General features: G+C 43.7%; 1 protein-coding gene across 1 annotated transcript in view; it reads right to left on the bottom strand.

The window, feature by feature from the left end:
• Fam184b (family with sequence similarity 184, member B) overlaps positions 1 to 16,736 on the bottom strand; it is a 115,892-nt gene that overhangs the window by 43,716 nt on the left and 55,440 nt on the right. Inside the window, exon 6 of the mRNA NM_001305171.1 lies at positions 14,228 to 14,338. Coding sequence (NP_001292100.1) covers positions 14,228 to 14,338 — 111 coding nt within the window. The remainder of the gene's footprint in view (positions 1 to 14,227; positions 14,339 to 16,736) is intronic.

Raw genomic sequence — 16,736 nt, 5'->3', positions numbered from 1 at the left:
TTTAAAAAGGAAAAAAATGAGATAGTCCTGAGTGGGTCACACAGATGGTCCTTATTGGGCCTGACCAGGGAGTCACAGGAAAGGTCAAAGGGCAGTCCTAGAACTTAGTCAGTGGTTAGTGAAGGTAACTGTATTCATCATTATTTCCATATGCATGCCCTAGACTGTAGCATGCTCCCTTCTCATGATGCAGGGTTAGGAAACATGGAACTCTACACATGACTGGAAGGCCTGACAGACGGGCAATGGGAAAAGTGTGGAAGCTATTTCTCACAGTGAGGTCACAGAGTATTTAAATCAATTCATTTCAATTAAGTTTGTCCGTGTTATCTTTCTCTCCTTTCCACAGAAATATAAGAGGGAAAAGACCTTTTTCATTTTTCTGTTTATTATGAAAACCACTGTCCTTGAAGAACATGAGGGGCTGGACATATTTATTCTCAAGTGTTATCAAATGGTGACAAATTGAAACCTGATTGTTTTTCCCCCATGATAGTCACATGGCCTTGAGTCAGGGTACCCTTTTTGAACCTGTTGTTGTTGTTATTATTACTGCTATTATTATTTAATTTAGACAAGCATGTTGGCTTACACCTGTGGTTTTCAAAGTGTTCTTGAAATCCTAGGAGTTGTGAAGAGCCTAGGATGGGAAAGACAGTGAGCTGGAGGGTGGGTCCTTGGGCTCGCATTCACAACTCAACCCGGAACAAAACTATCTTCTGTGTTTTCATGTACTGTAATGCCTATTAAGTCCACCATGTAAAGGTGGATCACTTTCACATGCAAAACACATGTTCTCAGGGCTTGGCTAACTGGATGTCAGTAGGATGTGAACTATCCAACCCCTTTTTCTTTCATGCAAGAGCCTACATATGGCTGGCCAGCCGAAACACACATGCCCCACTAGTTAGTGCAGGCCAGGGAACTGTAATCCTTTCCTGAGCTTTCTCTGCTCCACCTTGCACCAGCTGCCCTGGCCCAGTCTCCTCCGTTTCTGCCCCAGACCTTCCTTTTCTAGACTTAGAGTCTCATCTCGTCTCATTGCATTAAATGCCACATGAATCCTGATGCCATGGAAATACATGCAGTCCACTCATTTGGGAAACAAAAAGCGGTCAAGTTAATCAAGTTAGACAGTGGAATGATGCTTCCTGGGGCTGTGGTGCTGCAATGGAAGAGGAGAGTCTCATTCAGGTAAGATGGCTGTCAGCTAGAGATCTGCTGTACAAGACAGTGCCTTTGGTCAACAATGATGCGCAGTACATGAAACTGTTCTTAGTACAACACCAGACAGATCAGCCTGAGAGATGAAGGGTGCTTAGTTTCCTCACTGAACATGAAACTCAGAAGGGTGTTCTGCTTCTACTCATTGATGGCCAGCCTCATGAACACAGGAGAGAGATTTCTATTGTTGTTTGGGTGTGGTTTGCCCGAAGGGTCCCTATGTTGGAGGCTATCCACAGTTAGAGGGCATAGGGACTCATGGGACCTTTCAAAGGTACAGCCTAGCACACAGTTCTAGGTCACTGACAGATAGGACTACTCTGAGAAGGGAATGCTGGTCTCATTAAGTGAGTTTTGGAAAGGGCCCCAAACTGTTTCGCTCTGGATTTCTGTTTCGTGGGTGAGCTCTTGTTTCTGTACATGCCTGGTACCTCTCTCATAGACTTTCACTGTGACTGAGTCACATGCCAAAATGGGCTAAATAAAACTCTTTACAAGGCCGTAAAGATGACTAAGGTATTTCATGTGACACAAAACAGACAAACACAGCATCTTTCTCAAAGGGAGAAAAGACCATTCCTTCAACACCAGTGATTTAAAAAAAAAAAAAAGACCCAAGGGTTCCTCTAAAACAAAGGTGTGTTTTAGGAGTTTCCTAACGTAACCTTTTAATTACTGGAACTAACAAATGACATTGTCTGTTCCAATCATTCAACTGTCATGCCAAGTACAAGTTTACTTGAAAGGTGTTGCATGTCGGCCACTTGCAGGTCCATTAGGTACTGAAGGAATAACCAGCATTATTATTCCCACAAACATGTGGTCCAGTGTGGGGAAGGGACACACAGCTCAACAATTCTAAAAGACCATAAAATAATCTCCCCTTGCCCTGACCTTGTGCACATCAAACACATCATTCTAAAGGTGGTGCAGGGTGGGCTGGGGAGATGGCTCCACTGTTAAGAGCACAAGTTTCTGTTTTAGAGGACCCAGGTTTGATCCCAAGCACCCACATGGTGGCTCACAACCATCAGTTGCTCCAGTTCCAGCGAATCTGACACCCTCTTCCGGACTGTGCAGGCACCAGGCACACATGTCCTACACAGACATACAAACACACATATGCATGCAGATAAAATAATTGTGCCAGGCTAACTAACACTTGAATATTATACAAATGAACTTTACTGTGGGGAGCAAGAAGGGGTGGCTGAAGAGCCCTTCCAAGCCTAGAGACGCTGTTAGAAATGTGCAGGTGTCGGAACCCCGGGCTAGGACGGCAGTTTCAGCTGTCCCCTTTTCTGAACTCCAACAGGAATAGACTCTCACTATTCGGTAGTTGTTACTAATTTGGCATCCTAGCAAGGCCCCTTGGCAGGAACAGTATTCCTGGCATATGGGACTGAGGCTATCACATGTTACTTGCCCCTGGATCGCTCATTCCTGCTCTCCACTCTCTCCACTGCTACACGGGCCTGAGTACAAACAGTGAACACAGAAAAACAAACAACTCCAACTCCATTTCTCCTCCAAAATGTCCACCAGAGAGCTTCTTCCCAAGCAGAGGTGGCTGTTTTAAAAACCCTTCTGTTATTTAACCTCATCTAGATTTTTTTTCATTTTAAAGAAAAACTTACTACCAGGAAAACTGGACAGGAACATTCAAAGTCATTTTAAAGTTCAGCTGACAATCTTTCAAAGGTAGCATTCTGTTCATCTTAAAATAGAACACCTAATGTAATTGTGTTTGCTGAAATGATTGCTGGGGATTGTAATAGATACTGTAAAGTCACCTTACATTTATCGAATGCCTAATGGTTTCAAGAAATGCTGTCATATGGTTTTTGCTGTCTATTACCGCAAGTCTCTGGGGCATGGTGGATAGGGTTATTGCTGCCATTTCACTTTAAGAAGTAGCATAGGCATTATTTTTTATGTATAAAATGAAGAGAACACTTGTATGCCCGGAGGTTGTGCTAGGGCCTGTAGACACCCAGTCAGGTCTCTGTGTTTACCATCGTGATATACATTGGAACCTATCTTGAGGTATTCAGACTTGCTTGTTCTCCTGAGCAGGGCAGGGGAAGAGCTGGCAGAACCTTTATCTAAGTCCCAGATGGGAGCTGCTGCCCTGCCCCATGCTGTCTTCCGAGGTTCTAGAGCATCTCCACTGATGCTAGGACTCTCTCCAACAGGTGAAATCAGCCCGCCTTGCTCCTGATGTGGTGGAAGTAGACCCCTGGAGTAACACCAGATGGACAGTGCCAGCCCCTGGCAGCCTGCGGATACTTAAGACACTGTAGTTGTTTTCCTTTTGGATAGCTTATGGCTTGGATAAATATAACCCTTCGGGTATGTGCCCAGCAAGTCACACAGGGCTTCCAGTGAGCAAAGGATGCTTCCTAGGCCTATGTTACCTCCTTTCCCATTTCCACAGCCCCTGGGGGGATCTCATCTTGTGCTTTTTCCTGGAATAACTCTTTCTGGTGACATCATGCCCAAATCCCAGAGTCAGCACGTGTCAGCAGATGTTGCTCTTCTGAAATACCTTCCCAAATCCTCCCAGAGAGCTGTGCTTTCTTGCTCTCTCCTCCCTCTGTCTCTTCTCCCCTCTTTCTTCCTCACTTAAGGGCCATGCAAGAGCTTTTGTGCCATTGTAGGACTAATCACGCCATGCTACTCTTTAAATAAATATCTATTTTTACCCTCTTTGCATTTAGCCCTCCCAGGAGAAACCTGGGCCTCATTCAGCTCGGCATCCAGCCCTATGTCTCGTACAGTGAAAGTACCCACACACTCTTGGAAGCGGAATGACTTCAGTAATAGTGACCACAGCAGTTCTTTCCTCTGGCTGAGAATGAAGACATGGGCTGCTATAAAAGTCTCTTCCCCTTTTTGTCCCTAGTTTAGGATCCATGTACCAAGAGGCTTCCAGAATAAAGTTTTCAAAATTGCAAAGACTAGACTGGTTTTGTGGAAACCAATGAATGACACCATGGGCCTAAGAGAATCACAGTACTGGACATGAGAAACAAGGAAAGAGGCTTAGTTGAACATTAACTAGCCTTGGTGAGGACACACCCCAGAGCCACACCCAGGTCTGGCAATCTTCTCTGCATGCTTGGGGAGTGAAAATTCTGGTCTCAATTAACATTGTTATTTTTATCATTCTTGACTCACAAAGATACTTTAGCCGGACAACCAACCGCCTAAATTTAAACCCTTGACTCTTGAATTTTATAGACTCCAATCTAGCAAGAATATTACTGGGGAGGCTGGCATTTAACACTGTGCTTTAGCATCCCTGTGCCACCAGCCTCTAAGGCTCTTTAGTGAGACCTGCCTGTCCCCCTGTATCACTCACGTTGCTATAGGTTTGGATGCAATACAGCATGTTGATGTTGGGCACATCATCTAGACATTGGCAACGTTTCTTGTTGGGCTCATGAAAATATTTAACTAAATTCTAAAGCTCTGGTTGGCAATGTTCAGAAAGTTTTGGAAATCATCACATTGACATAATATGTTAAAATAGCCACTTACACATGCTGCTGATGGTAGATACACTGGACAAATAGCAGTGGGAAAATGCATGGTTAAGTTAATCATCCATACACCACAGGAATGAGTGCAAGTCCTATAGCATGCAAGTCCTATAGCATGCAGAGTTATTGCACGCCAAGTGCTGTTTCCAGTACTGGGCATATACTACTTCATTTGGCTGTCACAAAGCCCTCTGAGGTAGATGGTGGCATCGACTTTATTTTATACATGAGAAAGAAAAGCAAACAGCTAAATATCTGCCCAGGAATATCCAGTCAGTAAGAACCCAGGCAGCTGCTTTGTCTGTGAGCTTGTCTATGTCCTGCAGATACTATGCACCTTTACAGTGCTAGCCCCTGAGGAGTGTTCTTACAATCAAGGTCCATCATGAGAAAAAGAGTACATATACTGTGGCTTCTTTTATAAAGGAGATCTAAACAACTTGCTTTTAAAAAACGAAGCTGTAACAGGAGTGTATTGATGTTCATAAACTCCAGGTATTTAAAGAAAATAAAAAAGCAGGCCAACAAAAATATGCTAGGGTTGGTGAAAAATATATTCACAGTTAAGTGCACACGCACACACTACATCACGAGAAAGATATACAAGGAGAGATAAAACAAGTAGTTATCCTTGGGTAAAAAAAACATGGGGTTGAGGAAAAATTTTCAATCATATAGAGGATTCTATACCATATACAGATTGCATTTTGAAAAAGAAAACATTATTTGAAAGAGAGTATAACACCTTCAAGGTGCAAAATATTTGCCTAATAGAATGCATAATGATGAGATTCTTAATTCTATTAATAAGGGGCTATATCACTTTAAAGGTGTTTGTTTTTCACATGTCTCTGCTACACCATCCAGTGCAGGAGCCAGCACTTCTTGGATATTTCACAAAGAAGAAGAGATTGACATACACAATGAATTAAATCAAATAAAACTGACAATTGTGGAGGTCTGTCCTGTATCTCTATGTCAGAGAGGACTGGACCTCCACCTAAAAGTGGAGCTTAGTCCAGGACAATGCTCTAGATTAGTGAAGTCAGGCTGGGTTTTATGGCGAGCTAACTCACATCTCTTTCCATGCACTTGTACTTTTAACTTCTCTAGGATTTGCTAAAGAAGCTGTATCAGCAGTTCTCAGCTAGGTCAGTTTTGTTCCTAGTGGACATCTGGTGGTGTCTGGAGACATTTTGTCTAGGAGGGTAGACCACTCTTACTTGGTGAGTAGAACTAGAACCATCTGGCAGTACATAGCTTATCCCCACATCAAAATATTTCTAGCACAAAAAAGCCAATTAGCGAAGTAGAGACATCTTCAAGTGCAATGACAGTACTAGATTATGTACAGGTGACTGAGACCGTTAGATTCTTATCACACTGATTATGTGCTGACACCCATGTGGTTGCCTTTTCTCTGAAAAATACAGCCCGCTACACTGTCTTCCTAAACTGTATCTGTGTTTCATCTAGATTAACTGCCTTATTTAAAATTCAATCTCATCAATGAGGAACCCAGACAATTCCGTTCTACCTTCCTGGAGCAATCACCTCAGATGAGCTGAGAAATACTAGAATATTCGAGGGGCAATTTTTCTTAGCAACTCTCAATAGAGCCTGCGAAAAGATCAGCTGTTTGGGGAATTATTCTCTTGAATGCTGGGAAATAAGGCTAGTTGCTAAGGAACTGAGGAAGAATAAGAACATCTCCAGGTTTCTCAGGCAGCGTTGGTGAGGACAGCCTGAGGGCAGGAAGTACCCACTCTGGGGAAGAAGTAGTCTCTGGTTCTTCAGGCTTCTCTTCTAGCATGACATGTGACAAAATGGCTGTTGTAAGGTCCTATGCCAGTCTAGTACCAGAGGCAACAGAGGAAGTCCCGCTCACTTAAATCCTAAGAGAGTTGCCCATTTTCCCCGCAAGGTTTGGGGGTATGTTATACACTATGAACACAACAGGGTCAACTCCAGTGACTGCATCCTGGCTCGGCTGCCAGGGATAGGGGAATCATCTAGTTACTCTCACCTCCATTTTCCTTCTCTACAAAATGGATGGATTAAGACTCTAAAGATTTATTTATTCATGTATTTTATATATGTGAGCACCCTGTCTTCATGTATGCCTGAAGAGGGAGTCAGATCTCATTACAGATGGTGTGAGCCACCATGTGGTTGCTGGGAATTGAACTCAGGACCTCTGGAAGAGCAGCCAGTGTTCTTAACCACTGAGCCATCTCTCCAACCCCTCGATTAAGACTCTAATGGAGTCAAAGATGGAATCAGGACATTATAATTGACCAGTTCCAGTCCAAGTGTTACTCAACCCCCATTCACTTGATTCCTGGCTTATGTTTCCTCTGGTAAATCTATGCTTAACTAAGCTCGCTCTATTATAGTAGCATTGGAGACCCATTTGGGGAGAACACTGTTACCTACTTGCTGACTGAATGGAAGCTGTCTCTGGGTAGATTAACTCTTTCAAGAATAATCCAGTTGGGTAGGCCAATCACCTGGCCAAGGGAAATGACTCTACTGATCTAGTATAGAGATTTATTTAGATGATTTGAGAAGAAAATGCAGAGTGCCATCCACTGCCTCATCTTTTTCTAGGACCAAGTGAGTTGCTAATTGGTAATGGCTTTTGCAGCACCCTGATTAGAATGTGTCTAACTGACCAGCGGAACTGAGTCTCAGATTAATGATCACATCCAGGAAGCTTTGTTTCATTATCTAGATTTTCTTATCTTCTGTTTCAGATTTTAAGGCTAGAGGAATTTATTCAATAACATAAGGTACCTCTACAGGGAACTGAGGCACAGCCCCAGAATTTAAGTTGCCAGCTCTGTGGTATGGTAGAGAGCCAGATAACTTTTATAGTTTTGCACATTAATTAGGGGTATTTCTCTTTTCTTTTCCAGCCTGTCTACATCCCTAGTGACGCATGCTGACGTTAACAGTCTTTTTTATGTGCCCCCCTCAGCAATGCCAAATGCTTAGGGAGAAGAAAATCAGCACGAAATCCATTTGCAAAAACCAATAAGGAAATGGGAGTTCTGAGGAATTATCCTTGTGGCTTCAAAAAGAAAAAAGCTTGTCAGATTAATCTCCTTCTGACAAGGCCGCCTAGCAGAGGAAAAAATTGTCAGGGAGGGAGCCTTGAATCTGCCCAGCACTAACCACAGCAATAACAGCCCCCAGCCCTCCCTGCACATCCTTGTCCCTATTTCCTGTCACAACAGTCCTACTTTCGTCCCTTGCATGTACAGCTAAGGGTAGAGACTGGGGTCCTGAGTGTTGCATTTGCAATAAGCTTATTATTTGCTTAGGACTGCAGTGATGAATTTCCACTGGTTCTTGGCTTAAGCAACAGAAATGTATTCTCTTCTAGCTCTGGAGACCGGACGTCTGAAGGCAAAGTGCTGGCTGGACCGGTTCCCTTTCCAAGCTCTAAGGACGAACCTGCCCCCAGTCTATACATCATCTAAGCTGCTGGCAATCCTAGCTTTTCTTTGGTTTACCAGACACATTATTCTAATACTGCAGTGGCCAGCTGGCTTCCTTCCCTAAGCGTTTGTCTTCACATAGCCTTCTTCTAAGGCAGTGGTTCTCAGACACATTATTCTACTATCTGCCAGTGGCCAGCTGGCTTCCTTCTCTAAGCATTTGTCTTCACATAGCCTTCTTCTCAGGCAGTGCTCCTCCACCTTCCTAATGCTCAGACCCATGATAAAGTTATTTTCAATGCTACTTCATAACTTCAAAAGTTTTGCTACTTTTATGACTCACAATGTAAATATATCTGGAGATAGAGGTTTGCCAAAGGGATCTCAACCTCAGGTTGAGAACCACTGTTCTGAGGACAATAGTCATTGAATGTAGGACCCACTCTAGTCCAACGTGACCTCAGCAGATTGCTTCTACCCAGCCTATGTTTCCAAATAAGGCCATCTTCTTGGGAATTATGTTTAAGATTTCAACACGCCTTCCCCTGACACAATGTTAACCCACAGAACAGGCACAAGGTGGCATTCCGTTAACATCTGCATATAATTCACAGGCAGAAGTAAATCAAGAAGTTACACGTAGTTGGCTAGTGATGGCTACCACAATTCAAGCTTTATAACTGGATAGTGCCTTCTGAACCCTCTTCTCCCAGTTCATCTGTCACTTCTTCTATGCTGTCAATTTTACCCCATACACTTTTTTCTGAAAAAGAAATGAAGGAACCAGATACTTACATGCCTTAGGCCTGTGATAATTTTTGTCTCTCCTTTTCTTCATTAGCCAAAGAGAATGAAATAAACTAGAGCAGGTTGGGCTTTCCCTTGGAGTTGGTGAATGAGATCCTGACTAGAATAACTCACTATTCCTATTTTGGCAGCAGGAACCATAGAAAGCCACACCTTTACTGTTACTTATTTAATTACTGCTTGGGTTTTTAGCATACTTCAGACTCCTGGTGGAAACATGTCATACAACAGAGCCTGAGTCTTAACTGCTGGCCTACCGAGACTCCCCTTCACCTATTTATGTGTACCTTGTGTCCAGCCCAGTCTTCCAAGCACCAGCCTATCAGCAATTCTCAGGGGAGGCCTTGCTAAGGTGATGACTGGGAGCCCTACCTAAGGTACCACATGTTAACTGGAAAATTGGGGGCCCTCCTAGGGATTCTTAATCTCATTAATGGAAGAATTCAAGAACAGACAGAGAAAGCTTGAGGACATTTTCATTGGAGTTTAAAGGAAGAAATCCAGGGCGGCCAACCTAAATCTAAGCAGCTACCCATAAGCAGGAGGGGGAAAGGGGCCGAGTTAAAGCCGCGCCACTCTCAAGCAGCCACGTGGCAGGAGAAGGAAGTGATAGCTTAGAAAAATAATGAGAAAACCCTGTGTCTGGGAACATCTTGGAAGGTCCCGTTTCATTTCATTCTCTTTTTCTAATAAAGAAAGAAAAGAAGAGACAAAAGTTATCACATGCCTAAGGCACATAAGTATTAGATTCCTTAATTTCTTTTCAAAAAAAAATTAGTGGGTAAAATAAGAGCATTGAAGAAGTGCATAGCTGAATTGGAAGAAGAGTGTCTAGAAGGCACTATTAAATTATAAAGCTTTAATTGTGGTGATAATCACCAGCCAACTAATTGTTACTTGTCAATTAAGCAGATTGTTTTCCCTGCAGACGCTCAGGAAAACGAGGCCAATTGTCACAAGGGAAGGCTAGCAAACACGAGTAGCTCTCATATTTGTCATGCGCCACCGTGGACACAAGAAGGGAAGGGAAGGAATAGAGTAGGGGACAGACTATATGATAATGGAAATGGTTGCTATCTTTAAGCCTCTCATTTTGAGGGAGATACAGGCTTATAACCACAGCAACACTTGGTAGAGACATGTAAGCAACAATACACCACCATTAACAGTGTATTTATGCCAGGACCGTATGAAAATATTTATGGTGGTTTAAATGAGAATGGTCCCTATAGTCTTATGTATTGGAATACTCGGTCCCAAGTTGGTAGAACTGTTTGGGAAGGATTAGGAGATATGGCCTTGTTGGAGGAGATGTGCCACTAGGGTGGGCTTTGAAGGTTTTAAAAGCCCACACCTTTCCTAATTCATTCTCTGTGTCTTGTGCTTGTGGATCAACGTGTAAGGTCTCAGCTCCTGCTCTTGCCATGACTGCATGCCTCCTGTTGTGATCCCCAGCATGGCCACCACTGATTCTAACCCCGTAACTCTAAACCCTAGATAACCACTCTCCTTTATAAGTTGTATTGGTCATGTTGTCTTATCACAGCAAGATAAAAGTAACTAAGGCAGTATTTTTGTGATATTAAATCTTTCCCTCCTCATGAACTGCAATCCACAGTGATGCAGGCAGGACTTTATAAAGTTTGAGGCAATAAATTCTGGTCTGGGGAGGCTAGCAACTTCAAGGCTAAGCAAGGTTGGGTAGGAGTCTGCCTGGAGCAAGAGTAGGAAAGACAATTCTAAGAAACAAGATTAGCAAGAGGAATAGGAGAAGGGTAGGTAGTGTTAGAGTAATAATAAAAGCCTATTAAGGACTCTCTGGCTCAGGTGAAGGCCTAACATTCCAGTTGTGTTAGGTCAGTTGCCTGGCCAAGGGACCACCCCTTAGGAAGGGAGGCTCACATTAAGTCATACTAAATAGATAAATAGAATCATTTTTCCTTTAATGAGATACTGTTCTTTTCTTTCCCAGAATTCCTGCTCAGCCTGTCCCAGGACACAGTCTCTCCAAGAGGCCACAACCTTTGGCTAGCTCACTCCACCTGTCTGAGGCCTGAACCCGAAAGGTGCAACTGTTCTCTTTTTGTGTCTTTCAGATGCAGGCCAGAATGGTAAGTGTCCTTGCTGATACTTTGAGCTTCTTTACTTTCTTTAAAGCACCATTCCCTGCCATGTATGGCTGCTTACCCACCATGCATCCACCAGCTTAACTGGCATGGCTGTTTTCCTTCTCTCTTTAGTTTTTCTTCTCCGGGCAGCTTCTGTGGTTTGCAGCTTGCCTGACCTGGGGTTTTTCTCTTTTAAACTTAAATAAAGTCATTCTTCAGCTTCCGCTTGAGTTTATTTTAAATTTGTTTTATTAATGAGAATGAGAACCCAAATAGTGGACTCCAATCCTCCCTGTATAACTTGTCAACCATGAAGGAACACCAAATTTCCAGTGACGTGACAGTAGGTGGGATGTAAGACATAGGCTCCATCTGGAGGGTGAACACATGACAGTAGACTGGGTAGGGAGTGTCTAGGGAGTAGTAGTGAGTTCAGTCGAGCCAAGATTAGAAAAAAAAACAGGGATTGCAGATTCAGAAGGAGGAATCCGCCATCTTATTGCAGAAACGCTTTAGAGTATATCTTTCTAAGCTTATGAAATATAAAATAGTTCTTTTTCTTTTATTTTTTTATTTTTTTGGGTATTTTAAATTTTTTCTCCATCTTTATTAAATTGGGTATTTCTTATTTACATTTCAACTGTTATTACCTTTCCCGGTTTCCAGGCCAACATCCCCCTAACCTGTTCCCCTCCCCTTCTATATGGGTGTTCCCCTCCCCATCCTCCCCCCATTGCCGCCCTCCCCCCATAGACTAGTTCACTGGGGGTTCAGTCTTAGCAGGACCCAGGGCTTCCCCTTCCACTGGTGCTCTTACTAGGCTATTCATTGCTACCTATGAGGTTGGAGCCCAGGGTCAGTCCATGTATAGTCTTTGGGTTGGGTAGCGACTTAGTCCCTGGAAGCTCTGGTTGCTTGGCATTGTTGTTCATAAAATAGTTCTTTTTTTATTGTTGTTGTTCTGCCTTTTCATATTTTAATTTAAGAATCAGGGTGTTAACTATATTGCCCAGGTTGTCCTTAAACTCCAGGGCTTAAGCAATCACTACACCTTAGCCTTCAAGGAGCTGGCACCATGGCATGGGCCATAATGCATACATAGCCTGTAACACCTCTGAGTAATCTACTGATGTGAACAATTCCAAGAGGCTTGCCCAAGACGTGTAGAAAGCAGGAAGGAGATAGCCAGGCTTGAGCCATAGGACCCACGTGGCTTGACAGGGGTGGCTGTGAGAGTGGGGTTAGGAAGGGACTGGGGTTGAGAATGGGAGATCTGGGAGATGTTAAACTGGCCCAAGATGGAGTCACTGAAGATATCAAGACGGACAACCCATGTGGGAATGGGCCCCTTTAGGGAAATGGAAACTGAATGTTCTGCATCTCTTGGAAATCATGTGACCCTTATCTCAGCAGGGCAGCTTGATCACAACATCCTGATATCTTAATGACCAAAAGTTCCCTCAAAAAGATTTTGCTCACAATAGTGAAACAAGTTTTGCTACTATCATCATCATTAGTATGAGTAGCCCTCATATTACAGCAGTTTCTTTACCTTAATGCTCTCCTGCCATTCTCCCATCTAACTAAATTCACCCAATAAAATCTAACACTCCCCTCTTGGTGGGACTGCTCTCCCTGTTCTTGGAGAAGCTTGGGAGGCAGCATGTGTGTGAACTCAGGAGAACTGGTGTGCTCCAAGGGATGTCTCCATCCCCAGCCCTGAAGAGTGCTTAGTTCGGAGCACCATTAGTATGACAGAAAAAGTTGAAGCCACACTAACAGAGATCAGCTCTGCCTATGGTCATGGCTTATGACTGCTAGCATTCAGATCCCGAATGATCCTCAGTCATTAGAGGTGACACAGAGCTGTAGCACTGACCTACAGATGAGGAGTAGAGAGCAACATTGCCAGAATCTCATGTCTGCTAATTTTAATGATGCATTTAGGGGGAAGTAGATTTACCTTCTCTTTCTGTCTCTTTCACCTCAGTTTCAAATTGGAGGTGATAATAATAGCATCTATGATATAAGATGGTTGGGGGTGGAAAGAGTTAAAACATGCAAAACAACTCAAGTCTCCTGGTTAAAGAAGCAGTTCCATTAGGTAAACCATTTCTTTTATGGTGCCTGCTGGTGTCTCACACATAAATAAAGCCAATTTAAGCTCTGCAGAGCATAGGAGTCACAGGAACACTAAGAAGATGGGGGACACTGAGGCAGGGAGAAAGAGAAGGAACAGGGGAGAAAGAAGGGGAGAAATGGGGAGACAGAGGCCTCACAATTCATCTCTGCGGAGATCCTTTCACAGGCAACTCTAGATCCTGAAATGATGGGGCTTAGGCAGGGCACACAGTCTCGGAGGTTTTGAAAGTACTTCAGAGTTATTAGGCGTGTAGCTCCGTAGTTTTGGCTCCTGACTCCCCAAAGCCACAGGCTTGCTCCCTAGAGGTTGTGGTGCGTGGGCAGGGCTGTAGAGCTAGCTGCGGTGCTCCCTGAGGGCAGAACAGGTTTCTTCCAGGTTTGATGGATGGCAAGGGAAAAGAGACCTCTTTATACATTTTGGTCTAACCACGTTCTAATGTCTCTTAGAGCCTGTTGCCAGCCTCTTCCACCAATTCTTAGTACTGGTAAGAGCCCGTGCTTTAATTTCATTTAAAACCAAGAGAAAAATCCTTAGCTTGGGTTGCATTACTCAATGCAGTCATACAATTTGAATATACTTGTAATAAGAGGAGGGGCCCGGGAAGGCAAGGGTGCCTTGGACCCGCAAAGGTGACAATGCATCTTAGAGCACAAGGACAGGAACCTCACCACTCCTGCAGTCACTTAGCTCCGGAGTCAGCAGCAGCCTCCTGCTTCCTGCCTTTATGCGAGGCCCTAAAGGCCTCTTTGTCTAAGATCCTATAAATCAGCCTCTGTTACTTGCAGCTAAATTTATGCGCCACCTCCCTTCACCCCCAGATGGCCTTCCTGCCTGGCTGGATGCCCTTTAGTTTGTTCAGAGGACACAGGGAGGTGGTGAACCTCTGGATCCCATTTAGCCAGAAACTCCCAGAGGTCACAACCTCCATTCCCAAGCAGTGAGTCTTTTAAGATTTACCTCAAGTAGAGAATTCTGAAGCTTTGCACTGAGGGCAGCTTTCTCATCTTCTAGCTGCTTTATTTCCCTTTCGGACTTTGTCTTCACTTCTTCCAACTGAGCTTCAACTTCCTAAGTGAGGATCAGAAGGATTAGCCACACACGGTAGGACAAACAGGCCACCTATGCATTCATACCTTGCCTTATTCCCGAAGGGGATCAAAGAAACTAATAGAATAAAACACTGTGAGAACACATGAATTCAAAGTACACAGCCAATCAAGAGAAAACAAGTGTTAAATCCCTAACGCATAGCCTGGAGCACATACAGATGGGGTAGATGTGGCAAATGGAGCCTTTGCCCTAAAAATTTCTGGCATCAAATAAGAAAAGGAATGTTCCAACTGTCCCATAAATAAAAACCAAGACAAACAAACAAAAACCACCCAACTACATTTTCATGGCATCGCCCTATCTCAACAGGACCCATCCTATAGCCAGAATGATGTCTCCTTCACAGTGCCTCCCACAGCCTTCCAGTATCAGTATGAAGCAGTTATATCTGTGGAGAGCACGTGAGAAACAGGGTAGCATTTTAGCTGTCATATTGAGCACGTTTCCGCCTGTGTGTTCTGCGTTACATGCTCAGCACAGCAAGAGCTCAGTAAACAATAAGCACATAATTGTTCCTAGGGACGCCCAGCTTGTCCAGTATGACTTAGTTAATGGACAAAGTGTCGAAGTATTAAGAGGAGAGGAAAAGGCAGTCTAAGCAGGCTCTCAGCTGGCTTTTAGATAGTGTGTCATTCGTTCATCCAATAAATCTTTACTGAGCTGTACCACCTGCTGGGCGCTATTCTCAGAGCTAGAGTGAAAAAAAGAAAGAGTCCTTATATGCTCAAACTTGAGTGAAAAACAAGCAAACAGAAACATTCATAAGTACAGTGTGATAAATACTATATGAAACAGGGAAATAATAAGGAAGAAAAAGACTGAGCATGGGTAGAGGGAGGATTCAATATGTTGGGTACTTCAGCCAAAGAAATGCTATATGAGAAGGTGGCTTTTGACTGAGATTGGGAGGCAGGTGGGCCCATGGTGGCAATGTGGCTGGATAGGAGGGTAGCTATGTGGACTTGTTTAGAATGTTGGCTGGTAGGACTTATTGAAAGGAGATGGCTCAGTGGTTAAGAACACTTGGATGTTCTTAGAATCACAGTTCAATTTCCAGCACCCATATGGTGGCTCACAGCTGTCTGTAACTTCAGTCCCAAAGATCTGACACCCTCTTCTGGCCTCTGCGTTCTCACACACATAGACCCATACATAAAAATGAATAAAACTAGAACAAGTATAGGAGGTCCAACCCAAGCCCTGGGTTCCTCCAGCCTTTCCTGTAAACACAAGGCTGTAATATCTGAAAGGAATGTGGCAGGCAGAAAATCTATGCTGGTTATGGGCCCTTTCTGGTCTCACACAGCATGGATGGCCTAATAAATATAGATGATGTTTACCAAGTAATTAGCATTTGTGCACACCCTTCCAGATGCGTTCTCCAATTTTTATGAAAGCCTTCTGGGCTAGGTTCTACTACTAAAGCTTATTATATAGAAAAAGGAAATAAGGCTTAGAGATGTGCAAAGACTTGCATGAGGTCATTCCTATGGTAAGTGGGCATGACAAGGTTGGAACCAGAAAGCATGGATTGGTTGGTGCATCTCATGGGGATTATGGCTCTCGATTCAGACACCTGCTTGTCTGGAGACTTTCTCTCTTCTGCTGCAGAGAAGCTGAGAGAATCCCAGGCCTACCCAAAGCAGGGTAGAGAAGCTGCACAAGCTAGAGCTGACTTTTTACAGGAGAGACAACACTGGAACCTGTGGACAGAGGCTTGTCCTGGGGCAACTCGGGGTGCCAGATGGAATGTTGTCATTTATCCATTTACCCAAACAGAACAAGAGTGACTGAGCAGCTGCAATGTGCTAATTATTAAGATAAGGAGTTACAGATACAGTCAGTGCATGTTGGTAAATGTTTAACAAGTGAGTTTTCAAATATGTATATTAACCGATAATAACACATTCATGGTAGTATTTCTTGATTTCCATGGTATAAGTACTTCTGTGGGGTGTGTGTGTGTGTGTGTGTGTGTGTGTGTGTGTGTGTGTGTGTGTGTTTCGAGGCAGGATTTCTCTGGATAGCCTTGTCTGTCCTAGAACTCAGTCTGTAGACCAAGGCTGGCCTTGAACTCAGAGATACCCCTGCCTCTGCCTCTCCAAGTGCTGGGACTAAAGGCATGTACTACCGCCTCCCAGGGGTATAACCACTTTTACTGTGGCCAATGTCGAATTATTACAGTGATGTATGAAACTGCAAAGAGGTGTGACAACTGCCTCCTGAGCCAGTCTGAACTGGCTGCAACACGTTCAGGTGTTAGAAAACCAGGCAGTGTAGTGAGTTATAAGTGTTATCTTCTGGTAAACACTAATATAGGGATAGTGGGATGTGTGTGTGTGTGTGTGTGTGTGTG

The sequence above is a fragment of the Rattus norvegicus genome, chromosome 14 (assembly GCF_036323735.1).
Source record: "Rattus norvegicus strain BN/NHsdMcwi chromosome 14, GRCr8, whole genome shotgun sequence".
In the NCBI taxonomy this organism is placed as follows: Eukaryota; Metazoa; Chordata; class Mammalia; order Rodentia; family Muridae; genus Rattus; species Rattus norvegicus.
The sequence above is the reverse complement of the archived record's forward strand: the minus strand, read 5'-3'. Positions and strand labels throughout refer to the sequence as shown.